The 23,718-nt window shown below is 38.0% G+C and overlaps 4 protein-coding genes and 1 long non-coding RNA gene across 6 annotated transcripts; 4 read left to right on the top strand and 1 right to left on the bottom strand.

Moving 5' to 3' along the window:
• On the top strand, nt 1-2,899 carry LOC148850559 (uncharacterized). Its single transcript, XM_088946269.1, has 3 exons — nt 1-59; nt 150-439; nt 562-2,899. Exon 3 carries the CDS (start codon nt 587-589, stop codon nt 2,636-2,638), a length of 2,052 nt encoding a protein of 683 aa, XP_088802395.1. The 5' UTR covers nt 1-59; nt 150-439; nt 562-586; the 3' UTR covers nt 2,639-2,899.
• A 2,480-nt stretch (nt 2,900-5,379) lies between these two features.
• LOC148850560 ((S)-canadine synthase-like) lies at nt 5,380-7,644 on the top strand. Its single transcript, XM_088946524.1, has one exon. The coding sequence runs from the start codon at nt 6,023-6,025 to the stop codon at nt 7,508-7,510; it is 1,488 nt and encodes a 495-aa protein (XP_088802650.1). The 5' UTR covers nt 5,380-6,022; the 3' UTR covers nt 7,511-7,644.
• An 849-nt stretch (nt 7,645-8,493) lies between these two features.
• On the top strand, nt 8,494-9,678 carry LOC148850561 (uncharacterized). Its single transcript, XR_016099582.1, has 2 exons — nt 8,494-8,859; nt 9,088-9,678. It is a non-coding gene; the product is annotated as an uncharacterized LOC148850561 (long non-coding RNA).
• Nucleotides 9,679-13,126: 3,448 nt separating this feature from the next.
• Nucleotides 13,127-17,666, top strand: LOC148850562 (cytochrome c oxidase subunit 6b-3-like). 2 transcript variants are annotated; one of them, XM_088944137.1, is made up of 6 exons: nt 13,127-13,236; nt 13,680-13,757; nt 15,559-15,765; nt 15,878-15,960; nt 16,103-16,184; nt 17,445-17,666. In XM_088944137.1, exons 3-6 carry the CDS (start codon nt 15,565-15,567, stop codon nt 17,496-17,498), a joined length of 420 nt encoding a protein of 139 aa, XP_088800263.1. In that variant the 5' UTR covers nt 13,127-13,236; nt 13,680-13,757; nt 15,559-15,564; the 3' UTR covers nt 17,499-17,666. The 2 variants fall into 2 exon arrangements, with proteins under 2 accessions (XP_088800263.1, XP_088800262.1); XM_088944136.1 differs by lacking the exon at nt 13,680-13,757.
• A 1,995-nt stretch (nt 17,667-19,661) lies between these two features.
• On the bottom strand, nt 19,662-23,473 carry LOC148850563 (pentatricopeptide repeat-containing protein At2g13600-like). Its single transcript, XM_088944139.1, has 2 exons — nt 22,017-23,473; nt 19,662-21,539 (listed from the first exon to the last, which is right to left on the bottom strand). The coding sequence occupies exons 1-2, from the start codon at nt 22,849-22,851 to the stop codon at nt 20,596-20,598; spliced, it is 1,779 nt and encodes a 592-aa protein (XP_088800265.1). The 5' UTR covers nt 22,852-23,473; the 3' UTR covers nt 19,662-20,595.
• Nucleotides 23,474-23,718: the final 245 nt, after the last annotated feature.

The raw sequence follows: 23,718 nt of genomic DNA on the forward strand, positions 1-23,718 counted from the left end.
CATAGAAGGAGGAGGATTCTTTTTTACATGATTCATTCCAAACCTCCAATTAAACCCAGGTTTCAGATTTTTTTTTTTTTTCTGTTTCTCTTCTGTGTTCGATGGGAATCGAAATAAATATATCCTGAATTATATTCTTTTCTCTTCAGATTGTTGGTTGTTGAGTTGGATGTTGTAGCTTTGACGGGTTCTGGTCGAGTGGTTTCCATGCACTGCCTGTATGTCTCTTGTTGCGGTTGTTTGGAATTAAATCCCTTAAGATTTTCTGGGTTCTAGACCTGGCACTTCTGAAGTTGCACGGAAGAAATTCTCCTCCGTTAAATCTAGGATTGCACCAACTTGGAAACAAAGAGAAGGGATTCCTGCTTCATCAGAAATTGCTTCCGAGTCTCATAAATTTCTTGAAGCGAAACACACCAAGTTCCTTGATTCACCTCAGGTATACCACGTTTCCTACCTCTGCTTTAATTTGCTATTAGAACCCAGTTTCTTCTCTTTGTGGATTGCGGTTTCTTCTACATTATATACGTATTTATTTATGGTGGACTGGTGTAATTTCAGGTAGAAACACATTGGAGGAACATAAATGCAACAGAAAATGAGACCATCCCTGGAGGAAGAACTGAAGAAGACAAGGGAAAGATTAGATGACGTAGAGGAGGAGAGAGACCGACTTCTCGATGAGCTCGCAGAAATGAAGAAAGTCGCCGAGGATGCCAATTTGAGGCTCTGTGAGGCTTTGTCGGCTCAAAATTTGGCAAACAAATTGTCAGAGATGGATAAAACTGCGTTTGACGAATTGGAGCAGGCAAGCATTGTGTCTGCCAAGAAGAGAGACCAAGCGTGGCAGCTCGAGCTTGAGGCAGTTCAGAAACAACACGCCAAGGATGTGGAGTCTCTCTTATCTGTTCGAGCAGAGCTCAGTGACGTTCAGAAAAGCCTTGTCTTGGCCTTGGAATCAAAGAATGCAGCTTGCAAAGAAGCCGAGGTTGCCAAGAACGTCGCTGAGTCTAATGCGAAGAAGGTCGCCAGCCTCACTGCAGAGCTTAATGCTTTGAAGGACGTAGTTGCTAAGTCGAGTGGTTTGGGCAAAGGAAAAAATGTCGAAGATCTACTGCTCCAACTTAACAAGGCAAAACTAGTGGAGGAAGAATTGTCTAATGCAAAAGAATCGGAAGCCAAAATGCTGGAGTCACTCATCACTCAAACAAAGCAGTTTGAAGAAACTAAGATTTTGCTTGAAGAAGCCAAGCTTGAGGTCACTTCTCTTCGTGAGAAGATTGAGAGCTTGGAAAATTCAACAGTACAAAGTGGCAGAGATATTGATTTATCCCAAGTATGCCTGGAGAGGGCAAAGGATGATACGCATTCCATAAAAGAGAAAATCGATAATCTCAAGTCCGAGGTTCAAGTTGCAAAAGATTGCGCAGCCCGTGCCCATGAAAAGGAAGAACTTTCTTCATCAAAATCCCGAGGTTTAGCCGAGGAAATGAACCGGCTTAGAACTGAACTGAAATTAGCTACAGATGCAGAAGAGAAGAACAAGGAAGCCATGGATGACCTAGCATTAGCCCTTAAAGAAGTCTCGACGGAGGCCAACGTGGTTAAGGGGAATCTCAGCGCAACGCAAGCAGAACTGGATGCTGTAAAAGAGGAGTCTGAAAAATTGAAGCTGATAATGAAGAGTGCCAAGGAGAAATATGAAAGGCTCCTGGATGAAAAGAATAAGGAAATTGTTCGGCTTAAAGAAACATCCGAGAGACTGAAATTTGAAGCTGAGGAAGCAACCTTGGCTTGGACTGGAAAGGAAATTGAGTTTGTTAATTGTATAAAAAGGGCTGATGAAGAATCTAATGCGGTAAAAGAAGAGAACAGTAGATTGGCTGAATCACTCCAAATGGCTGAGAACATGACGAAAACGTCGAAGGAAGAAAATAGCAAGTTAAGGGATATACTGAAGCAAGCTCTGAATGAGTCTAACGTTGCAAAGGAAGCCGCAGAGATTGCTAGGGCTGAGAATTCCCAGCTCAAGGATAGCATAGATGAGAAGGAAAAAGCTTTGCAAAGTCTTATGCAAGAAAATGAACACCTTAGGAACAGCGAAGCCGAAGCTCTCAAGACTATCCATGATTTGAAGGAGCAGTTGCTATCAACAAAACCCACAGAATCGAAAGCAGATGATAAGGAAACGGGGTTACCAATTACGAAACAGAACTCAATCGTTAAGGAGAACAGAGATGGCAAGGAGAATAAAGATGGAAAGGAAAATAAAGATGGTAAGAAACTAGCCAAAGTTCTCCATCTCGATCTTGAGGATTTGAGATTGCCAACCCCATGCAAGAATATTGAGGAGGATCCCGAAATGGCTGAAACACTCAAGGGTTCAATATTTGATACGTTGGACTCCCCGGAGCCGGTCAATAACAATCATCATCATCATCATCACCGGAGAGCAACCTTTTCGGTATTTGCAGATATTGGGGAAGCTATCAACTCAGATGATTTCGATCATCTAGAATGTGCTCACGCCGATGATGATAATGATAGATCGCACCGAAAGAAGAAAGCATTGCTGCGAAGAGTTGGAGATATTCTGAGAAAAACAAGCTTCCACAGAAGGGATACATCAATTAGCTAAGCATGATTTATTAATTGGTTAAGACAAATATCGACTCACAAACTATGTTGATGATATAGTTTTGTTCGTTTTACTTCTGTTCTTTACAATGAAACTTGTAGATTGCAAATTTCTATCCTTGAGCACATACTAGGGGCCATTCCTTAATTAAAGTAAAATATTCTTGGGCTGACAGGCGGATTCAAGTTTGGAGGTAACCACTATGTGTAAAAAGTGCCAAGGATAGATTGGTATATATAACCTTTTTTAGCAGATGCTGAAGTCTAGCCTCATGTACATTATCTTTTGACACCATAAACCATGTTTTGTTGCTTATGGTGTTTCTAATTATATCTTTCAACTAGAAAATGATTCTTCTACCAAAGAAACTAGAAAATGACTCTGCATTAATTAAGGGAAGGTCTTCTCGCTGAGTAATTGCTAAGTTTCTTCGGTTTAGGCGTTAACTAATGATTTTACAAATTTGAGTTTCTGGTGGCAAAAAGATTATATATATAGCGGGGGCCGGCCCTAGTGGTGGGGGCAATCACTTGAAAAATCATAATTTATAAATATTTTACAAATAGGATTATGAGAATTTGGGGGTATTTTAGGAATTGAATTCTGACAATTTGGGTGTATTTTATAAATGAAATTATGGGATCTTAAGATTATAAAAATTTGAGGAAAACACAAAGATATTTTAAAAATCAATATTAAATCTATGAATATTTTACTAATTTACCATCAATTTAGGGAATTATATGCAAATCCCATCCCTAATTTCGGGCAAAAATTATTTTCCCTATCCCCACCTCATCTCTACCCTGTCCCCCATTTAAGAATTAAGATATGAAAAAAATTTCCCCATTCGGGATGGGGAAGGGTAGCGCCACAGTTTTCTAGAAAAAATTGTTATCCCTACAATTCTAATAATTTTCTATAACTAATTAACTAATAGTAAATTAAATAACAATAAATTATAATATTTTATGATATTTTCCAAAAAATTATTGAAATTGCTATTAATTAGTAGTAATGTATAGTAAAAACATTTGAACATATATACATACATACATAATTCATATTTCTTTTTTAAGAAACTGAAGGTGCTATACAAGCCGAGAATAGCACGTCCCCAGGAATCACAAAAACAAATAAAATTAAGAAACCAAGGGATACTAACTAAAATGAATGAACCTCCAGCTAAAGCATTATGAGCTAACCAGTTTATTGCTTGATTTGCTTTTTGATACACATGTTGAAATCTAATACTGGAATTAAGCAGGGAGCAAGCACTAAGATACTCTAAAATGATATTCTCCAATCTCTACGTTGGCTTCTCAGTCCTTTGTAGGCACTTAATGATGAGCTTTGAATCACCTTCAATAATGATCAGGGGGTCCTTAAAATTGACAACAATGTTGGTTGCTTCCCAAACAGCCTAAACTTTAGCGAAGTTGATAGACATGAAACCAATACAATAGGCTGTGAGATCAAGAATCGAGCCAAAATGGTTGATGGCGATACATGCTATAGAACACCATCCATTTGCCTTAAAAGAGGCATCAAAATTTATCTTTATTGACCCGGATTTGAGATTTATCCACTAAATAGACTTTCAAATTTTCATATTACTCATTCTCTAAAAAAAGTCTTAATATCCCTCAAATAGTTAAAAGCTCTTTCAATAATAATCCAAGAAGGGGAAAATTTATTGTTGAAAGTTTGAAACAATTGCAAATAAACTCAATTTGGAAAGAGTACAAATACAAATATGTAGAGTGTAAAACTTTATATTTTTTATCATTTTGTATGTATTTATATTGTATATATTTATATTTATACTTCCTCCAAATTGAGCTTTAATGCTCTATTTGAAAAGCTGGAAAGCATGATAGTAACTCCGACTGCCTCAGCAAACCAAACTGACACGCTACAAAGGAAAAAAAAAAAAATTGGCACATTAAAATTTGAAAATGAGAACAGCTTTTTTGTTATGCATGTCATAACTCATATAGTTGCCATTATAAATATATAATTCCAAAAAAATTGGGGGGGAAACAATTTTTGGAACGCATTGGTACCAAACAGCATCTTATTCCGATTCGATATCCATGCTTGAACGGTAGGAATGTCGAGGAAGAACGACAGATGCTTGAACGGTAGGAATGTCGAGGAAGAACGACTGATGATTTGATAAAAAACCCAATAAGTCTAAGTACACTTAACACTTAATTATTCATCAGTTATATAGGAAACCAACTTCCTAGTGTTCGAACTTTGAACAGCTTCTTCTTCAAGGCGGCTCAGTCAAAGCAGCATAGCTTAAACCCAGCCCACGGGCTCTAAATGGGGGTTGAAGCATAGAAAGCAACCCCCAGCACAACCGACGACAGTCGAGAATGAGATGATCATCATTTGAGAAACAGTGATATATCAGATAAGAGACACGCTGAAACGTTGTATACTCACCGAGGTGAGGTCCTCGCGTAACTTGCACGTATTATCCAAATCCAATCATGTTAAAATAGACGATGCTCTTCCTACATATAGTTTGCTGGTCTTCAAAATCAAAACCAATGGAGTCAATATTCGACACCTTTACATTCACTTCCTATTATTATATTTATATATAAACCTTTGTTAAAAGTAAAACCCACGTGATTCCCGTTCTTGACATTGCCAGGATTGCATGCACAAGCTCGCGAAATATCACATAATTTGGACAATTTTGGGATTTTATTAAGGCTGTGTTTGTTTGTGATGTAAATAATAAAATTTCATTCGAATTTTATCAGCATTTGTGTACAGTGTAGTTAAACATTGGAAATAGTAAAATTTTACATCGACTCTATCGATGTAATTTTACATGGACATGACATTCAAACGCAGCAAAGATTTCTTCAGGTCCGAGTCGGATACCACTATAAATTAATTGCTTTGAAGGACTTCAAACCAAATGCAACATGTAGACTCAGAGCCATTGGATTCTAAGTTTACTTGTCAATGAAATCGAACTGTAGGAAGTTGATTGGAATTGTAACCCTTGGATCCATCAACCTTAAACGTAACATAAAACTTGGAGCTTAATTTGCCTCTACCGAAAATTTGGTACATATGGCATATCAGGTAGTGTAAGATGTTACAACATGCATAGCTATATAGCGATTGATCAGTTAGATAGATGCATTGGTTTGACCCGTTGTTGCTGTGGTTGGCGATGGTGAAGATTACCCCTAATTACCAGTCAGTCACTTTGACTGTATACTAGGATTAAGGGACTCCCACCTCCGGGCCGGCTACATATAAAAGGGGTCTTGACTCTTGAACGGTGCAACCCTGCAAAACCAAAGAGTAGAGCAAGGAGGGAGGGAGAGAGAGAGAGAGAGACTGTTAACGGAGATGCAGGGCAATCAGGGTTTAATTCTTGCCAGTGTAATCTTCGTGGTCGCAATTGTACAGATGATGATTCGAAAGCGAAGAACGTCGCCCACTGCCATGAAATGGCCGGCAGGACCCAGGAAATTGCCCATCATAGGTAACATGCACCAGCTATCTAGAGCCGATGGCTTGTTTCATGTGGCCCTAACCAAACTGGCCAAAGTTCATGGGAGTGTGATGACCATCTGGCTTGGTAGCTGGCGGCCCACTATTGTTGTGAGCGACGACGAGGTGGCTTGGGAGGTGTTGGTGAACAAGTCCTCAGACTACGCTGCTCGTGATCATCCTTACATTGACAAGATCATGTGGGCAGGGGCTCGCACCATCCACACATCTGACGCCAGCCCCCACTGGCACAGTCTTCGCAAGGGCCTTCAAAGCGGTGGCCTAGGCCCCCTCAGCATCTCCGGCCAAGCCCACTTGCAAGAAAAAGATATTGCACAGATGCTCCGAGACATGCGTGAAGAGGCCTCCCTCAACGGTGGCCTTGTCAAGCCTTTTCACCATATTCGCCGTACCTCGGTGCGTTTACTATGCCGCCTTTGCTTCGGCCCCAACTTTGAAGATGCCAAGTTCTCCGAAGCAATTGATAAAGCCATTGAAGATATCATCCGCATCAGTGGCGTTGGCTATCTGGCCGACGCCTTCTTCTTCGGCCGACACTTCCCCGGCCTCAAGCACACATTCCAGGAGGCATGCGACCTGAAACGCCGAGTCGAGGATTTGATACGCCCTTTTCTCAGAGCAGTTCCTCCTCCAAACTGCTATTTGCACTTCCTTCTTTCCAATAACATCCCCGAAGATGTCACCATATTCACCATCTTAGAGGTATTCACACTCGGCATCGATAGCACCTCCTCCACCGCAACTTGGGCACTTGCTCTTTTGACCAATGAGCAACGAGTCCAACAAAAACTCTACCAAGACATCAAGAAGAACATAGACAGTACCCAACAAATAGTGAGGGTTGAGGATGTAAGCAAGCTGCAATATTTACAAGCGGCTGTGAAGGAGACGTTGAGACTGAAGCCTGTTGCTCCTTTGGTGCCTCACATGACTGCCACAGAGACCACTCTGATGGGAACAAAGGTGGCACAAGGTACCAGAGTGGTGGTAAACCTTCACGCTATACACTATAATCCAAATGTGTGGCCAGAACCGGAGAAGTACATGCCTGAGCGGTTCATGCCTCGTCAAGAAGAGGTTGATGAAATACGGCCGGGAACCATGAAACTATCTTATTTCCTTCCATTTGGAGGTGGAATGAGAGCTTGTGCAGGAATGGAGGTAGGGAAGCTTCATGTGGGGTTTGTAATAGCTAACATAGTTAATGCCTTTCAATGGTCTAGTGCTGTCGAGGGGCAACCCCCCGATTTGACCGAAGACTTCAAGTTTGTGCTCCTCATGAAAAATCCACTTACAGTGCGCATCACTGCTCGTCACCCTTGAGTTGGATTTAACATGGCTTATATAGTTTATACTTTGTAATATCCATGTATTTCTAATTCCACCATAGCCTCAGGGTTCATGTTGGACTATATTTGACTGCTATCTACAGTTTTCCACTTTACTTTGTGCACTAATTTTCTTGATGTGTGAAATTCGGGCTCGGATCTACTACCCACCAGTTGTTTCCACACTGGGAATATCTCCCTTCTCATTCATTCATGCAAATCTGTGCCCAGTAATAGACTATGGGAACAGTTCCTTTGTCATTGAGAATATATCCCTTGTCACTTATGGGAGAATTTTCCAATTAATACATTGGGGTGGTGTTCCTTGGGAAAAGTTCTAGGTAGCATACTCAAGTGGTGAAATTTTGGGATGTGTAATGAAGGGAAAATATGGAATTTCTATGTACTAGGGTGTGATGGTCATGGTCGTAATGCAGGTTCTTTCTACCCTTTGGTGGGATGTGTTGATTGGAATTATTGTAAATAATAAATAGTCTTAATATGATTTTTGGAAAAACAAATGCTTATTTTTGGAATATCTTTAATAGCTTAACATCTTCTTTAGGGGGGGGGGGGGGGGTGTCCATCTCCTGGGGTGCATGCGTTGGCACTCCAAAGACTAACATCCCTTAAGGGGCACCAACCTTAGTTAATGGCTATCGGGGTATCTCATGGGCACACAATTGCTCATGAGGACAATGCATGGACTATCACTACGCCACGTACATGAAGGGGAAGTTTTGCATATGCTAATCCCATGTCTAAGTTGATTGAGCTACCCTATTATCTAAGCACACGGATGTATTCAAAGCCAAATGGTTGCTTAGCATGTCATCATTGGCATAGGTTCCCTCTGGCATGTAAGCGTCACCTCCCATGAACCAGCAAGAGTAAACTCAAACACTCTCACCCACTATTGTATTTATCACTTTTTTCTCTCTGCATTTATCTCTTATTTTCTTTGTATTTATCACCATTTCTCTCAAACTGTTTCATGCTATCAGAGCCTTGAAAGACTCGAACTCTCCTCCTCCTCCCTGATCACCATGACAACCTCAAACTCGAATCAAACCCTCACCCAAACCACAACACCATCAATACCTGAACCAGTAAATTTGTGCTCCAATGTCACCCCAACTTATCTCCATCAAACTAGACCGCCATAACTATCTCCTGTGGTGTCTGCAAATGCTGCCTGTGTTGGACGGTCATCAACTAATGCCTTATGTTGATGGCAGTCTCAAGTTCCCACCTCGATACATCATAGGCTCAACCTCAACCAACACTAACAATCAAACTGAGAACCTTGCATACAAAGCTTGGAGAATCCAAGACCAACTTCTGGTAAGTTGGATACTTCTTCTCTAATAAGAACATGTTCTGTCTCATGTAGTGGGTTGTACTACATCTCATCAAGTATGGTCTCTTCTCTTGAAACCATCTATGCTCCTAAATCCAAGGCAAGAATCATACATCTGAGGTTAGATTTAAATGAATTAAAGAAAGGCTCACACTCTATAGGAGACTATTTGCTGAAAATCAAGAATATTGCTGATTCCCTCTCTGCAACAGGGGAACCATTACCAGATTCATATCAACTGAAAATTGGAAATGGCTCAAGTTTGAAAATTAATCACATTGGTGCCTCAACTATTCCTTGCTCTAATAAGCCATTACTTCTCAAAGATACATTGTATGTTCTATATGTCACAAAAAATCTTTTATCTTTTGCTCAATTTTCTAATGACAATGACGTATTCTTTGAATTTCATCCATCTAAATTCTATGCGAAGGATCAGAAGTTGAAGCAAACTCTACTGGAAGGAATCATTGATCATGGTATGTACCGACACAAACATTGACCCATTTGCCTATCTTGGAGAACGTGTGGTCTGAATATGTGGCATCAGAAATTAGGACACACTGCTACAAGAACATTGAAGCAAGTAGTTTGTGTCAATAATCTTCCTATCTCTCTTAATAAAGATTTATTCTGTTATGCTTGTCAATTAGGCAAAAGTCATCGCTTGTCATTCTTTCCTAGTTCATTTCAAGCTGTTGCACCACTAGAACTTGTATACTCAGATCTCTGGGGGACTAGCCCCTGTAGTATCTCGATTTGACTTTGATTATTATATCAGCTTTATTGATTCATTTAGCAAATTTACATGGATCTTTCCTCTTGTTCCAAAAAGTGATGTATCTTTAACATTTATCATATTTAAAAATCAAGTAAAAAATTTGTTAGATTGCAAACTCAAAGTGCTACAAAAACCATACGAAAACCTCAACCACATGCATTGAGGTCATGATCCAGTGCTACTAATCTTGGTGGAGCCATTCAACTAGCCAACACATGATCTTTATATCACAAAAGGCTCGTCCTAACCACACAGGCCCAAACTCCACGTGAGTATCTTCTGCTACATAACCTTACCCCATCCCAATGAGATTGAAACACGTTACTAGTTTGCATGGCACCCCATCTCATGTGTGCGACAAAACTAAATAGCGTGTTTACCGCATTATATTTTCATATATTTTTTTTAAATTCAAAAAATTAAAAAAAGAAAAATGTTCCTTTCATTCTTTTTCTCTCTCCTTAATTCCTCTCCCCCCTCCATTGCCGCTTCGAACCAATGAACCAGAATTAACTAACTAATTAACTCTCCCTCTCTCTCTCCCCCCTCCTCCTCCTATTATTTCCCTTGTTCATTAGCACTGCAATAGACAAATACCTCCCAACCGATCAGAGCACTAGTCCCCATGACCTCCCATCTCTCTCTCCTCTTTGCTATAAGACTAAACCCAGTCCACCATGCTCTATTTTTCTTCTTTATTGTTGCCCAGATTAATCTATAAGACGCCATGACTCGTACTCCTATTCAAGCTTGACCGAAGCAAAGCTGAAATAGCCTGGCATTCAACTTTTTCATCATCGGAGTTTTGCTCCCGCCGTTGGGTTTTCTATGTTAAGAACTAGCTCTCCCCTAAATTGGGAGCTCGACATCTGCTCATCTCTACCACTGTTCATTTGCCATCAGTCATTGAAGCCCATAGAAATCGTCCCAGTTGTCAAGTTTTTCTTCTCAATGTTAGATGATCCGGTAGGTTCCGAATCAAGTTGGTCGTGGTCGACAGTAGACTTCATCAAAAGCTCGAACCCTTAAACTAATTAAGTTCATGATCGACAGTTTCAACTATTGATTCCCTGATTCCCTCAAATCTAATGGCGAAGAAGTGAGAAGACCCATTCTACATTTTATTTGAAGCATGGTTTTTAAAAACGAACCGGTCAGGGGTTTGGTTACCGGTTCGAATAGTCTGATCGTTCGATCTGAATGGTCGGCCGTTCTAACAAAAGTAAATAAAAATTAGAAAATGGTTAAAACTGTTCAAACGATTAACCGGCTGATTCGACGGTTTACTGACCAAAATCAATGGTTTTGAAAGAAAAACGGTTTTAGAAGAAAATGGAATCAGTCAAATGACCAATTCCCAGTTTTTCCAGTCTAATCCGATTTTGAAAAATTGGTCAAAACCCTTTTCATATCATATATTTTCTGCATCATAGATTTTCTTTGGAAATATATTAGCGAAGCATATTTTAGAAGAAGCGAAGAATTTGGAGATATGCGACAAATCCACAATGTCATCATGGAAGCCTTTGAGATTTGGAAGTCTTGGTTTTGTAAATCCCCAATGTCCAGATATCTCAAAATATATAATCTTTTCTGTGTTCCAAAACTAATCGAATCCAACTCATTGGTTAACCCAGTTTGAGTTTTTTGTTTTTTTTTCCTAATCAAACAAAGATATTCATTAAAATAAAAACCATCTGAGTCACGAAGCTAGCCAGTCTCAAAATAAAAAGCTCCTGCAAACTTTTCTTATCTAAGAGATGAGCAAATTATATAAAAGAAAGAAACAAACACTGCAATCTCAGATTTCTTCGGGAATGAATTCTGAGACTTTGACTTTCTGTGACAAAAGGAGACCTTGCCTAATACTATAGCTTCTGCTTGGATTGCCATTTTCCTGTAGTTGAGTTAATACGATTAGTAATAAGGTTTCTAAAATAGAACTGGATAATGAATCTTCAGGTGTCTAGTTTCTGGGTCAAACAGTCTGATTGTACGAATTAAATGGATGATCCGTTCTGATAAAAAACTAAAAAGAATGGCCAGAAACTGTTAAATGGTACAAACAGTTTAAATGATTTGACCACCTGGTTTACTGATCAAATTAACGGTTTTTTGCCAAAAAATAATTTTGAGATAAAACAAAACCGATAACCAATTCCCAATTTTTCCAATCCAACCGTCCAATCTGATCCGGTTCTATGATTAGCAATAACACCTCGCGGTAGATGATCCAGTTCATTCTCTCAAAACGCCATTCGCACTCTAAACAAACCCCAGCCAGGGCTTGGACTTCTCAATACTCAATGGCAATGTCTCGTTTTTCAGGTCGCCAGACCTTTCATGTGGGTGCAGTTTTAAATTCAAATGTGGGAAACTTCGGAAAATTAATATCATGCAGAGAATAATCCAGTAGTAAAGGATGACATGGGGGATTACATGTTCAATCCAGAGACTAGAGGTTCCAATAATTTACTCGTAATCCCTCCACATGTGGAGATTGCCTATGCAAGAAACCGTATCCTTGTAATTTACCCGAATATGCTACCTTTTTTTGGACTGGACAATCCCATCCAGTCTAATGTGAGTTCATTACAAATTGATCAGATATTTTGGATTGGTCCAATTTAATGTCTGGACCCTTCAATTTTATCAAATTTGTTTTAATTTTGATTAATTCTAATTTAAACTTAGTCCATTGATACCTATATTTTTATCTTCTATTAATGGATTAGATATTGACTTCATTCAATCCAATCCAATATAAATTCATTATGAATGTACCAGGTCCAATCCAATACAATAAATACTTTCAACCATTAAGTCTAGAGTCCAATATATCTTGTTGGTCCTTTCAATCCATCCAAATTGATTTTGATTTGAACGGGTCCAATCCAAACCTGTAACTCGTAAAACTGAACCCCTCGCCCATGCCTGCACCGTATTAACTCTATGGTTCGTGATGCTGTAATGCTCGTCGTCTAGGATCTGGCTGTGGCTGGCGCCTGGCTGGGCCTATTTGCGTTTGAGCAGGCCAGGTTCCAGTTTCAGCCCAATCCTCCGATCCAAAGTCACTCAACATTGAAAATGGGCTTCAGACCTAAATCTGGCATATAGAACTTAGAAGCCTGTGGCATTTTTTATTTGTGAACTCTTCTTACCTTTTCTTTTTATTTTTCTTCTTTTATTCCTTATTCTCCAACATTTTTATAGTTGGAAATGGAATGGGCCAATATTTTATTTATTTTTTTATCTACCAAACAAATATTTTATTTATTTATTATTTATATCAAATTCAACCAATACTTTATTCTGTACCCTCCCAGTTCCCTGTTCCCGGACTCCAAAGAAAATTGAAACGTGGCTAATTAATAGTGCGCCTCTCTCTCTCTCTCTCTAACCTCTGCTGCTCCGCAGTCTCTTATCAGTTATCACTACCAAACAAACCTAGCATAAAAAGCAATTACTCTCTTTCTGGAAAAATCGCTGCTCCGTATGCAAATTGCAAACGACGAAGGAAAGGATCTTCTCGTATCCAATGGCGGAAGTTCAAAGCGAAAATACCTCAAGCCTAGCTGTGGTACTGATTTGAACCATTCTCTACATTTTGTAGTGATGTTAATTCTGAATTTCATAATTCCATGTTAGGTCTAGATATATTGTGATAGATCTGAGCTTGGTTTCCATCTCTGACATTGCAATTCGCGTGCTTCTGATCTTTTTTTTTTTATTTAACTGTCGGTTCTTCCGATTTTTGCTCCTTTAGATTCGATTTTTATGAATTGAGTTGTGATTCTAGTCGGATGTGGAAATATCGATTGAGTAGAGGCATCATTCAGGAAATTCTTTGTCCTGTTGAAAATTTGAGCGAGATGGATAACATTTGTTTCATTTTTTTTCTTGTTTTTTCTATCATATTTTGTTATAATTTCTATATTTGATAATGTTAGCGAATGTTGTTTTAACAGCTTGGTTAGTTTTATGCAATGTACTTAGCTTGATCTGTTTCTTTTATAATTTCAGGTTCAATGTATTTAGTTTCAGGAGCTTCTTTCATGTTAACTCTGCTGGGCCTGCAATATCTAGTTTGATATATAGAAAGTGAGACATACAAACTGGACAAACATTATATTTCATAAAACAACTAATTTGTCTTCGACTTCATGAAGGTTGCACCGTATCTGCATGTAGATTTTACTATAACAATCATAAAATCAAGCCATTTTCTTTTCTGCAAGTTACTAGTGATCCGCATGTTCAGATTTGGAAAGCAACTTCAGAATGTAGAAAATAAGTTTTCTTCTTTCGGTGGGCTGGATACTTTAACTTTCGCACTTGATTTATGCACTTTATTAGTGTTGCAACATTTATCCATCACTTTAGCACTATTCAGTCCAAAAGAAACTTTGATGTACAAGGAAACTTTTCGTTAAAAACTTGATTAGCAGATTTTATAGGGCTCAATTAAATTAAGCACTGCTCTTTGGTTTAATCTTGTAACTGTAGGCAGAAATTGGCTGTTCTTCTTTCAAGAAGAACAGATAAGGACCAGTTGACTGAGAATTGTATTGTCTTGTTAATTCTTAGAAATGCTTAGGCTACACTCTACAGTTGTCCATTCCGATATGTTTGTGTTTATAAATTATGATTTCATCACAAATTGGCCCTTACCTTCGGCCTAAAACCTGGGCATTTTCTGCTAATATCGTATTGCATAAGACATGGTAAATTCAGTCAACAATCTGATTCATTCAGTTTTCCGGTGGTGTTGGCCAAGTTTTTGCATAGGCAACAAGCCAAAGTCCATACTTCTTTAATACGTCTTAATCAGCTCACTGGTGCCTTCTTGATAAGGAGTAGAGAGTTTATAAACAGTCAAAAGTTGACAATTTCGTATGTCCCAGAATGCATTACTAAACTTTTAATAACCATTCAAAGTTATTCATTATGTGAATACCACAACCTTGGTGGATTTGATTTGCTTATGGTATTTTTTAATAGGAAAAATCTATTATGTCGGAAAGTCATGATCTCAGAAAGGCTTTGACCAATCACAACCCCCATGAATTTTGATGAAAAACTACCTGATTGGTTACAACCTTAATGATGCTGGTTGATTGGTTCTAAGTTTTTCCAGTATAGGCATCATAGTCGAACCCTTTTTAATATTAATATGAGATGTATCAATGGTTTTGATTCCTAAGTATGAGAAAATCACATGATCCTTATTTAACCCTGCCTTTTTCCTGTGGTTCCATATTCCAAACCCTCCCTGCTTTCTAAAATGCTAGCTCACTGAGTTTCTGTATCTATAAATTGGTATTTCAGTATTCATGATTAGGTCCAAGTTGCTTTTCTTCAGGAGGTTGTCCATGTTTCTTGTGCGTGTTTCTGATTGTATCCATCAGAAGGTGATATTAACGTGCACAATTAGGATTGTTTCTAATCCATCATATTTTAAAATGCAAGGATCATAATATCATATATTCGTCCTGAATATTATCATGGTCTAGAACTTTTGGAGGGATTCTGGATGATATCATACTCAACTTTCAGAAAGCAAAGCAGAAAAGAAAGAAAAGAATAAGATAAATAAGAGACAGAAGAAGAGAATTGGGAGAGAATTTAGAAGGCCAATTGGGAAAAAGTTAATTTATTCTGTCCCAGTCAGCTTATTCATGTAAATTTCTAAATATATTGCAATGACTCTTATACCCCTCATTAAGCATGGGGCACCTAGGACAAGATAGACTCTTAACTTAATATGAAACATAAATATCAAGGCCTAAATACCCCTGTTATGTAGGTGTAAGGCTGTTAATACTGGATTTTATTTCTAATATCCAGCTGGTTATGGTGAGAATGCCAATTGCCTACCTAATTGGATTGCTTTCGTATTCAGCAATATATGCTGCAAGAGAAGGTGGAACAATCAAATCAGAGTCAAATCCCTGTTGAAGCAACTGAGGATGAAAAGCTAACAGGTACTGCTGTCATGGAAGCTGTTGCTGATATAATTAAGGAAACAGCTTCGGCCAAAGAAAGCAATGAAACTGCCAATCAGGAAGAGTCTGGTGATCCAGAAGTTGAACAGACACCAGAAATAAAGGTAGTCAGTTTCAGTACTTCTTTTGCAAGTGCAAGATTCTCGTGCACGGATTTATTTCCATTTTTTATATGGATATAATTCCACCTCTTCTCATGCTATGGCTTGTTTCCAGCTTGAGACGGCTCCAGCAGATTTCCGTTTTCCAACCACTAATCAAACAAGACACTGCTTCACCCGGTATATTGAATATCACAGGTGAGCAAAACAAGTTACAATGTCATGATTTCTCATTATTGCTTATGTTACAGCTTCCTCATCCATAAGCTAGATATTACGTCAGAAAACCTTTTTCTTGAGTAATCTTGAGTTTTATTACAACGGAAGACACTCTATTTAGGTGTACTGCTGCAAAAGGGGAAGGTGCTCCAGAGTGCGATAAGTTTGCAAAATATTATCGTTCCCTTTGCCCTGGTGAATGGGTAAGAACTTCTATGATTTCATCAGGCTGCTAGTGATGCTTCTGATGTTTCTCTATGTTAACCATACATGCAATATTATGCAACATTGTAATTTCTATAGCCATATGGTTGTACCTCTTGCGCGAGCATTTCTAGAATATACTTTAGCATTAAAACTTTTTAAAATATGTAAAGTGGCCTGTCTTAACAAATTTTTAAAAAAGCTTTGAACCTTTGTACTTTAATTAATTTGAATTAGATGCAAGTATTGAGAAGTGACACTTTACTTAAAAATACTAGGTAGAAAAGCATATTAAATAGGATGCCAATATGTGTATCCATGTCCTGGGTCTTCGGAAATAGAGAGTGATGCCCTCCTCATTTCCCATATCAGGTCCATGTTGGTGCACTTATCTGGACATCGTAGAGTGCCAGTCCCTTGCCTTCATAATATTTATAGAAAGTTGAGTATCTAAAATACATGGCCAGATGCAGTATTTTGGAGTAAACCAGTTGGATTATACCTTTTTGTTGTAATAACTAAGCTTTATTAGAATGCACTAACAAACATATATATATATATATATATATATGAAGATATCTAGAAACATATTTCCCATGCACAATTGTTTCAGACAACTAACAAATGACAGCAATTGTTGTAGCTTTTCTGAAATCAAAGGATAATCCACACTTAAGAAGCTCTTGAAAGAGCTTATGCATACTAATTAGGAGAATAAGGCTAATGTAAGTAATGACCACATTACCACTTTCCAGGTAATTGTCCTAAATATGCCTAGACCATGGACAACAAAAATTTTATGATTAAAAGTCATTTAGGCTCTGTTTACTTTTCAGTAAGTTATTTCTCATGTTCTTTTATTTCACAGGTAAATAAACCAGTGACCATTTTAGCCATAAAAATTCATTATTAAAAGGGGCATTTTTATCCCATCCAATTGGCAACTTTCCCCCAGGTGGAAAAGTTATTTACCCACCTGGGAGATGGATATCCGGGCAAGTAAAAATTCCCTAGTCCTCACATAAATCTGAAAAAAAGAAGGGATTTATTTTCTCCCCTCTCAAAACCGAAAAAACGAATGCCCCCATAAAATGCCAATCAAAACAAACTCATAAATTTCAAATTCAGGCTGGAAGTAATTAGCCAAGTCCTAGATAAACAAACTTTTTCTTTTCCTGGGTAACTGTTGCTTTGGTTGTTATTTATGGATGTATATTTACCTCTTGAAGATAACCACGTCGTATTATTTATTGAGACAGATAGACAGATGGAACGAGCAGAGGGAGAATGGAACCTTTCCGGGCCCTTTGTAGAGGTTTCCCATTTGAAAAGCCAATTGTTATGGGATTCATGTCTTTATTCCCATGTTGCTAGGCGAGGAGATGCGCCTCTTGAAGTAAGAGAGGAGTAATATCAGGAATTTCTATGTCGAACAATTTGAGTTAATAAAAAACAATTCGGCTTGTCTGCTGTTGCAGTAATTTCGGCCTCTACCTAAATACATGAGATGTCTTTCACAAGCAGAGTTGGCACTAAGCCGCCAATCATCACTTTTGTTTCAACATTATTTCATCTTTTGACAGTTGAATAACAGTACCGAGGCAGTGAATAGAGAGGGAAAAAACTGAATGAAAACAATTCTTTCGTGCGACATATTGATGCAGAAATGATTACTGTAGCTTCCAAGCCGTCAATGTTCTTATTACCTCCCTCGGTATAAAAGGATGGATTGCTCCTTACCAGATCGAAGGCATTTTTAGTAATTAGCACAGAAATTTCTAATTTCTGATACAAAGGTTGTTCGACCTACGTCCTGTGCCCTAGTTGCAGGGATAGGGAAATGTGAACCATTCCAACAATATAGGCATGGTTAAAAGTATCGTTACGCACTGTGAACCATGCGGAAATATATATTTTTTATTTTTTTCAAATTTTAGGTTTTGGGTAGTTTAATATCCATATTTATCATTAAAAAATAGTGGGTCCCAAAACACCTGTAAACAGGCGTCGAGACCCAGAAGATACGATAGGATATACCTGATATGCATTGATTTTTTGAACCCCTTACCTAGATTCAGTTTGGAAGGAATACAAATACAAATATATGGAGTGCAAAACATGTATTTTGTATATATTTGTACTGAACCTGTTCATGGGCCGGGCTTTGGGCCTCACTTTACACTATATTGGGCTTGGGTTTTAACTGGGCCCATTCAAATTTTGGCAAAAGGGCCTAGCTCATGAACAGATCCAGTCTGTACTGTACATATATGTATTTGTACTCTTTCCAAACTGAGCTTTAATGATAAATGGTCCTGTCAATGGACTCAGTTCCATGCTCAAACCAACTTCAATTTGGATTATCCCAGATTTGGATGTTATAATTTGATGCAATTTTTTCCATCTGATCCTATTAAAATCTGAGCTCAAAAGTTATTGTTTTATATGTATGTAATTATGTATAGATATAGCGATGTCCTATATAATTGTATAAAGTTTATAATTGATTAAATTTAATATTCTATATTTATATACATTTTTATATATTGTAAAATTTAAAAATAAGTTTTTTTTGTCATTTTAGATGTACCTGGATCTGATCCGATCTTATCCATTTACGTCCTAGTCTTAATCAAATAGAGGATGAATTTGTGTTGTGCTACCTATGAAGGGTTCTTCTCATCATTTAGACTCGTTGTGCCTAACGAGATTTAGTCAATAGTCAACTTGTGCATATCAAGATTGAAAGTATCAATAAGTATCGTATCATATCACTGATATACCAAATACTGAGATTCAGGTCACTGATACACTAAATACATATCAGTTTTCAGGGTCCTATTAATATTTTTAAAAATAATATCCATTCTAATATATCTATGTTTGAACTTTGAATTACCAAAGTGAAAAAAAGGGGACTTTAGATGGTTGATAACTCTGAATATGAAAAAAATGTGTATCTAACCTTGGGCACAGCCGCACAGGTACTTTTATTAAGTTTCAATGAATACCATCGAGGCCATGAGTATTTAAGACCTTTGGGAGTTGTTTAAATACTAAAGTTACATCTAATACTCTAAATTATTTAGCATATCGGCATGATATGCATTTTGAATGGACAAATCACTTAGATAAAAAATTAATCAAGTTGCAAGATTTCAGCTTAGACATGCTTCAAGGCAAATGCTATTCATTTGTAATACAAAGTAAATCAAAATTTATGCACTCCCATGGCTTTACACCAATGCAAATGAAATTTGTACTGCAACCAAAAGCAACCTTAACAGTTTGGAAAGAGTATAAATATAAATATGTACAGTGCAAAAACATACAAAATACAAAGTTTTGCACTCTACATGTTAGTAATTGTACTCCCTCCAAACTGAGCCTCAGCAACAAACAAGTATCATGATTTCAAATCCAACCAAGGGACAGCATTGGTTCACAGTCCCTTTCAAATTACTCTTTTCATTCCCTTTCTGAAATCCTCATTTTTATTCTATCATTCCAAATTTTAGCCAATAGATGAAGTTTACAGTTCAAGGCTGCTTTCTTAAATAAATAGACTAAATATAAATAATACACCCACTAACTTCTCATTATATATTTGTAAATTATCGAGAATAATGGATTTGTATGTAAAACATCCAGTAGAGTCATCACACTTGGACACAGTATTAACTATCGTTTGATAATCATCCATATTCTTTTCTGGCCACGAACAAGAAATATATCCTGTGGTCTTTTTGGTTGGCAATCTATCTGAAGAATCTAAACCAAACCTCTTTTGGACGGTGTTTTCAATTGTCTGTTAAAAATAAATTGTGAAGTTCATCTTTGTCAACATCAGCAATTCCTTTTACGTAACAAGGCTCTCTTAGCTTTCTCAAGATTCGCCCTGGATGACTTGTTCCAAACTTCCATGTTGACCAGTATTTAAAGAACCAGCAGTCAGTGTCCCAACAAAGTCTGCCCGTTGTTTGTCTAGCCTTAAAGCTCCACCTTCCAAGAGAACCTGGTCAGATAGTTCGCCCTACACTCATCCTGTTTCACACTTAAGGCCTTCCAAGTCATTCAATGCTTTGGCATTTCTTCCACTGCCAAGTTTCTTCTATGTTTCAGTCCACAGAAATCTTCACCAGCCGTAATATAGCAGACAAACAGGGGGTTAACTCGGAGATTGTCATCTGAGATATCTTACATCTACAAGATCACAACATCACACCTCCAAAACCATTAGCCATTTCATCTCTAGACCAATCAGTTCTATTTTCAAATATACTATTCATCTTCATTTATGATGTATCACTCCAAGAAGCACCTATATCTTGGGGCAGTGGTTGGTACAAACAAAGAGATTTAACAAAAACAGATAGAAGTTTGAGATAACTGCATCTGTAAGACATAAATTTACGCTACAATATCTTGAAAATCATCCATCATCCTCATTTGCAAACCAATCCTTTTGAGTTCCAAATGGATCTTATCAATCTCTGGATGAGATATGTCCCCACCCAAAAACAAATGCACCTTATTTGCAATCTCGGTCCAACTATATCCCGGTTGCTTCTTAACTCCTTGCTCTTTCATCAAACTTCTTACTCTAGTAACATCCCTCCACATGCCAGTGGCTGCATATATATTTGACAACATTACATAAGCACAAGGATTCAGAGGCTCCAACTCCACAAGCTTCTCAGCTGCTAACTCTCCAAGTTCCACATTTAAATAAACCCGACAAGCGGAAAGAAGTGCACCCCAAACTCCAGAATCAGGTTCAAATGGCATTTGTTGGATAACCTCATAGGCCTTCTCCAACTGTCCTGCTCGACTCAACATATCAACCAGACATGCATAGTGCTCAGCTCTTGGTGTGATTCCATAATGGCTCACCATTGAATGAAACCAATATGTGCTCTCTTTCACCTTTCCTGCGTGGGCACATGCAGATAAGATACTAAGGAATGTTATGCCATCTGGCTTAAAGCCAATCAATTCCATCTCGCTGATCAAACCTAAAGCTTTCTCATAGTGGCCATGCTGTGCATACCCAGCTATAATGGTGTTCCAGGAAACAAGGTCCGGGCTACTTATTTGTCCAAAAGCCAACTCCGAATCACATATGCTGCCACATTTGCTATACATAGTTATTAAAGCATTACATACAGAGATGTTTGACTCGAACCCACTTCTTACAACAAGAAGATGGATTTCTTTCCCTTCTTTTAATGATGCAAGACTTGAGCATGCAGTAAGAACTGAAACAAGGGTTGAATGATCTACTCTTACACCCATTTTAAGCATTGTATAAAGTAACTTGAGTGCTTCCTCACCATTACCATTTTGTGCATAGCCTGTGAAAAGTGAAGGAACTTTTTTTTATCAGCTATGAAGGCATACAAATTTGTTTCATGAAACGTAAACCTGAATAAACTAACAAATTAGGTAGTTCTTTCCTGAGCTCCAAAATAACTTGGCCTGCTTGAAATAAATACAGTCTTTTGCCTAAGAGTCATGGTGCTGCATATGCATTGACAACATCCAAACAGCAGAATCAACCCAATTGGATTAACATAACCACAATAACGGCATCTATAGTAAACATTAAGAAGAAATTTTGCAAAAGAACATATCTACAGATTATTAAAATTCATCCAATGATATAAGTGTTTTTGTTTTCCTTAAGATATCCTACGTGAAAGAAAAATGAATATAAATTCCCTAGCCTACCATGGTTGCTAGTATGACATTAGGTCATTAGCTTATTATCCCCACAAACAAGCACTCAATATGCATTCATGTTGTAGATAGGTCAATTCATTTGTGCATACCTGCTATCATGGCATTCCAAGAGACAAGGTCCCTATGATGAAGTTCATTGAATAGGCTTCTTGCACCTTCCGTATTCCCTTCCTTGCAGTAACCCGTGATCATAGCAGTTATTACTACAACATTCTTTTCAGGCATCAGATCAAAGAGTTCCCTCGCTTCAGCAAATTTTCCATTCTCTACATAACCGCTGATCATTACCGTCCAAGAAACAGAATTTTTACGAGGCATGCGATTAAACAGAGCCCGAGCTCGCTCAATCTCCCCATTCTGTGCATACCCATCAATCATCGCAGTATAAGAAATCACATTCCTACGAGGCATTTTTTCAAAAAGCCTTGTAGCTTCTTCGATATGACCGTATTTACCAAGACCAGATATCATCGCATTCCATGAGGCAGTATTTCTCTCGGTCATATTCTGAAAGTAGTAGAATGCCTCATCAATGCTCTCGTTCTCCACACAGCCTGCAATCATCGAATTCCATGAGACCATATTCCTCTTTGGCATCAGCTGAAATAATCTCTTTGATTCCTCGAATAAACCGTTCTGCCAGTAACCCGTAATGATAGCATTCCAGGAAACAACATCTCTCTCAGGCATTTTATCAAAGAGTTCTCGTGCAGCTTCAATTTTGCCGGAACGAGAGAGAGAGCCGATTTGGATATTGCATTCGTATATCTCTTGAGTGGAGACCGGCCTAATGAATACTTGAAAAGACAGGCGGGAAGAGTAACTGTGAGAGGGATTGAAAGGGAGGGTCGAACGGATGAGAATTTGAATTTGAGGGAAGATGGAACTCCATTTACAAGAAGGTTGCTGGCAGAACAGGAGCATAGAGAATATAAGTGATTAGTGGTGAAACTTCCCTGAATATCGTTGAGTAACAGTGTATTGTGTATATGATACGAGAAACTTACGGACGCACAGTGGAACCTGAGTCTGAGAAGATATCCATTTTTATTGGCTCTATTAATCCTTCGTTGACGGTTGATAGAACCCTGTACTATCGGGTTTGTGACAAAGACCCCTGAATTTTGTTTTGCGATAAAGACTCTTCCGTATTTTGTTTTGCGATAAAAACCTCTTATAATTTGATCGTGAGATAAAGAGCTCCTTTCATTAGCTCTCTTGAAATCCGTCGTTATAATATCTTTTAATCCTCATATTACCTTTAGAATAACTATTCGGATAATTGAAAAAAAAAAAAACTGTTCATCTTCCCACCTCATTATACACGAACAGCACTTACAATAGCCACATGGATTCACGCTTCCTTTTACCTGTTTTTGCCCATATTTTCTCCAATTGTGTAGGAATTGCATAGCGCGGAAATAATGTAATCTCTACGGGCACAGAAAGAAAATAAAAAGCAGATAGTAATAGAGAAAGAAAAAGAAAGAGAGAACACCAGTACGTGGTTTGGCCAAAATGCCTACGTCCACATGCAGCAGCTCAGAGCTTCCTTCTTACTATAAACAGGATAAAATACAAAGATGATATCACCAAAATCAAACCCGTACCCGACACTCAATACACCCAAACACAATACTCCTCTCAACACACTGCATACACTATACACTGAAATGAAATGGAGTATGTTTTGAACTAACATAGGAGGGACCCTTATTTATACTTGAGCTGAGGGGTATAATGGGGTTTTTAAAAAAATTCTTCAACGTTAAGTAAGCAACAAAAATGGTG

Source organism: Nelumbo lutea, chromosome 5, assembly GCF_056320005.1.
Source record: "Nelumbo lutea isolate HS-2025 chromosome 5, American lotus-T2T, whole genome shotgun sequence".
In the NCBI taxonomy this organism is placed as follows: domain Eukaryota; kingdom Viridiplantae; phylum Streptophyta; class Magnoliopsida; order Proteales; family Nelumbonaceae; genus Nelumbo; species Nelumbo lutea.

Bases quoted from the DNA above. Each gene is read 5' to 3' on its own strand.
- LOC148850562 (XM_088944136.1), top strand. From the start codon at position 13,195: ATGGCGGAAGTTCAAAGCGAAAATACCTCAAGCCTAGCTGTG. The intron at 15,766-15,877 runs GTAGTCAGTTTC...GCTTGTTTCCAG, and splicing joins AACAGACACCAGAAATAAAG to CTTGAGACGGCTCCAGCAGA. The intron at 16,185-17,444 runs GTAAGAACTTCT...TTATTGAGACAG, and splicing joins CCCTTTGCCCTGGTGAATGG to ATAGACAGATGGAACGAGCA.
- LOC148850563 (XM_088944139.1), bottom strand. From the start codon at position 22,851: ATGCTCCTGTTCTGCCAGCAACCTTCTTGTAAATGGAGTTCCATCTTC. The intron at 21,540-22,016 runs GTATGCACAAAT...CACTTTTCACAG, and splicing joins TTGGAATGCCATGATAGCAG to GCTATGCACAAAATGGTAAT.
- LOC148850559 (XM_088946269.1), top strand. From the start codon at position 587: ATGCAACAGAAAATGAGACCATCCCTGGAGGAAGAACTGAAGAAGACA.
- LOC148850560 (XM_088946524.1), top strand. From the start codon at position 6,023: ATGCAGGGCAATCAGGGTTTAATTCTTGCCAGTGTAATCTTCGTGGTC.